The sequence below is a fragment of the Eurypyga helias genome, unplaced genomic scaffold (genome assembly GCF_000690775.1).
Source record: "Eurypyga helias isolate BGI_N326 unplaced genomic scaffold, ASM69077v1 scaffold14164, whole genome shotgun sequence".
Classification (NCBI taxonomy): domain Eukaryota; kingdom Metazoa; phylum Chordata; class Aves; order Eurypygiformes; family Eurypygidae; genus Eurypyga; species Eurypyga helias.
The window spans coordinates 1,408-4,388 of NW_010246921.1; the positions used below are offsets into that span (position 1 = coordinate 1,408).

The following is a 2,981-nucleotide window of genomic DNA, read 5'->3' on the forward strand; positions in this document are numbered from 1 at the left end:
ACTGTAGTGCATCTGCTTGGTTGTAGGTGACTGTCCTTAGTTGTGGTTCAAGGCACAGGACTCGCTCCAGGCTGCAAACAGACTTCTATGCTGTCATTCTGACGTGGTGAGGCTTTACAGTCCCAAGTGAGATAAGGGAGTGTGACGTGCACAGAGACAGCAGCTGTGCCTGAGGTGGGGAGAAAGGAACTAGAAATGTGTTATGGGCTGGTGTGGTGTGGTTTGGGGGGTTTTTCCTTTTTTTTTTTTTTTTTTTTTTGTCTGGTCTAGGTGAGTGGCAGAGCCCTCTGAACAAGCAGGCAGGTACTTGCTTTCTCTCACTGACACTTGGAAGTGACTTTACAGCTTTTAGACCTAGAGTGTGAGGGCTACATCTTCTTGCTAATGACCCTGTGGGGTATTCGGTGTTGTGTGTGTGCCTACCTCTAAACCAGCATCTCTTGCAGGAATGATCGGAAGCTTCCAGAAAGAGGAAGATCTGCAGTCAGTGTGTGAAGTGGCTGCCCATGTGTTCAGTGATGGAGTAACAAACTGGGGTCGAGTCGTGACTCTCATCTCATTTGGTGCCTTTGTTGCAAAACACCTGAAAAGCATAAACCAGGAGAAGTGCATCAACTCGCTGGCAGGGATCATCACAGATGCACTCGTCTCATCTAAGCGCGAGTGGCTGATGAGCCAGGGAGGCTGGGTGAGTCACTGCTTGTCCTGAACACTGTGAGCTTTTCGGAACAATTAAATAATTTCCTATTTCTGTGACCTGCTCGCTGACAACCATGTGTGTCAGCAAAGCACAGAGATGACTCACAGCTCCACTTAAAACCACAGTCTGAAACATCTAGCTGGGGTTCTGGTGTTCCAGGAGCTCCTTAAAATGATCTGCCTGAAGCAGTCTTGACTTAAAAATGTTCACCCACCCAGTGCAGAAGGGGTAGCTTTCCCAAAGCGGGGTCAGTCCTGGGTGTGCTGAGCTTGCTTGAAGCTGGTCCACAGGTGCTGTGGTGCTGTCTCACGATTGCCGTTTCTACGGGGTGGGATGGGGCTGTAATGAGTCTTGGAGAGTGCATGTGCTGGATGTGCTGAGTAGGCTGTAGCCCAGCCTGCTCTGCCAGGGAAAAAGGTTTTCCATGCCTTCCTGCCAAAGGAGGGTGGCTGGCAGGGAAGTGACTTTCCCTTCTTTCTTCTAGGAGGGCTTTGTCGACTTCTTTCGAGTTGAGGACTTAGAAAGCAGCATCAGAAACATACTGATGGTGTTTGCAGGCGTGGCTGGACTGGGAGCGAGCTTGGCCTACATGATCCGGTGAGCCAGGGTATGCTGCAGAGGGACAAAACTCTGGTTGGACCAGCTCTGTTTGGGGCTGGTGAGCTGATCACTTCCTCCTGTGAGTATTTACAAAGCTGGACTTGAGCAACCCAAGGAGAATATCTAGGCATCCCCTGAGCAATCCTTTCCCAAGAAGGAAGGTGTGATCTGGTCAGATTGTGGGTACCAATGAGGATTTATTGCTTTGTGAACTAAGTGGAAGAATTGATGTTCTGCTTCCTTCAAGAGGATGATGATGATGGAAAGCTCAAGTGGACTGCTTCAGTTTTATGCTGGAGGGAACTGATCTGCTTAGCAGCAAGCCAGTGAGCACCAGCAGCTCTTGTCTGGACTGAAGTCTCCTGAGCTTGGCATCACAGCTGTTCATGGAGCAGATGTTTCAGGGTTGTGATTGTAGGTTTTTGGAAATAACATCTGCTGGTGTCCTGCTTAAACTTGTGGCTTTTCTGTTGGAGCAGAAGCATTCAATGCGGGGCATTGTGTGAGCCTGCCCCCAGATGTGCTGGCTAGTGGGCCTCCAGCTGCTAGCAGCTCTGCATGCATCTGCCTCTGGAAGCAGTAAAACAACACCAGCAACCAAGACATGCAGCCCGCTGTCAGAACATGGGCCACTGGAGACCTGCATGACCCCTTCCCTACCAGCAGGGCTTTGGCCAGGTCACTGAGCAGACAGAGGAGAAGCAGGGGTAGTGGGGGGCCCAGCATGGGAACCACAGCCAGCTGTGGCATGGCTGCATTGGCCTGTCTGGCTGATATCCGCTACACTGATGCGACTCACCACACACAGGCAGTTTAAAAATAGGGGGTGCATTTGTGAGTATGTAAAACCCCACATGGGGTGGGGAGGCTGCAGAGAACTTGCAAATATCTATAAATCTGTAAAAGATGTACATTTTTTCACAGAGCTAATGATACAAAAAGGGGGAATTTTGAATGTGGTAAAACTGCTTATGGGTGCACTGTACTTCATTCCTCATGAAGTAACATTTTTGTGGTGAAGCTTTCTCCTGCCTTGACTCTTAAGTGAGCCTTTCTGTGATGTACTTGAGTAACATTGCCAGAGAGTGTAGCAAGGCTGGCAACAGTTGATGTTTCTGTTTATTTTAATCTTCTTGGTTATTCAAGCCCTTTTAGTGGGTGGGGAGCTCTGGAAGTCTGTATCAGTTACTTCCTTGTCTTCCTTTCATTTTGATCCTCTAAGCCTGAGTCAAATGAAGCTGATGTTTGAATATAGATGTTTTGGAGCAGAATAAAACTCATCAGCTCAGATCTGAAGCTTGTGTGAGACCCATTGGTGCTGACCCTGGGCTAGATCCCTGGTCCCCAGATGGTAGCGTTGTTTCTTGGTGGGTTTGCAGCACTCATCCACCTTGTTGCCCACTCCATCAGCGGATTGGTTATTCTTCGGAGCTCTACTCTGTGGGACCGGGACCTGCATAGCAAGGAACATCCTCATCCACAGTGCTTGACCTGCAGTCCGAATGATGCCAGATGGAAACTCAAGTGGAGAGCCAAAAGATGGTGCTATTGTCAGGCCTGCTTGTTTGCTGAGCAAGCACTTAGTTTTGTCAATACGTGTCTTTTTTTTTTTTTTTTTAATACCAGAGGACTGAGAAAACCATTGCTATTTCCATTTCCTGCAACAAGATACTGACGTGCT

At 48.7% G+C, this 2,981-nt stretch overlaps 1 protein-coding gene across 1 annotated transcript; it reads left to right on the top strand.

Moving 5' to 3' along the window:
- Positions 1-445: 445 nt before the first annotated feature.
- MCL1 (myeloid cell leukemia 1) lies at positions 446-1,500 on the top strand. Its single transcript, XM_010150576.1, has 2 exons — positions 446-688; positions 1,185-1,500. The coding sequence occupies exons 1-2, from the start codon at positions 449-451 to the stop codon at positions 1,299-1,301; spliced, it is 357 nt and encodes a 118-aa protein (XP_010148878.1). The 5' UTR covers positions 446-448; the 3' UTR covers positions 1,302-1,500.
- The last annotated feature ends 1,481 nt before the right edge of the window (positions 1,501-2,981 follow it).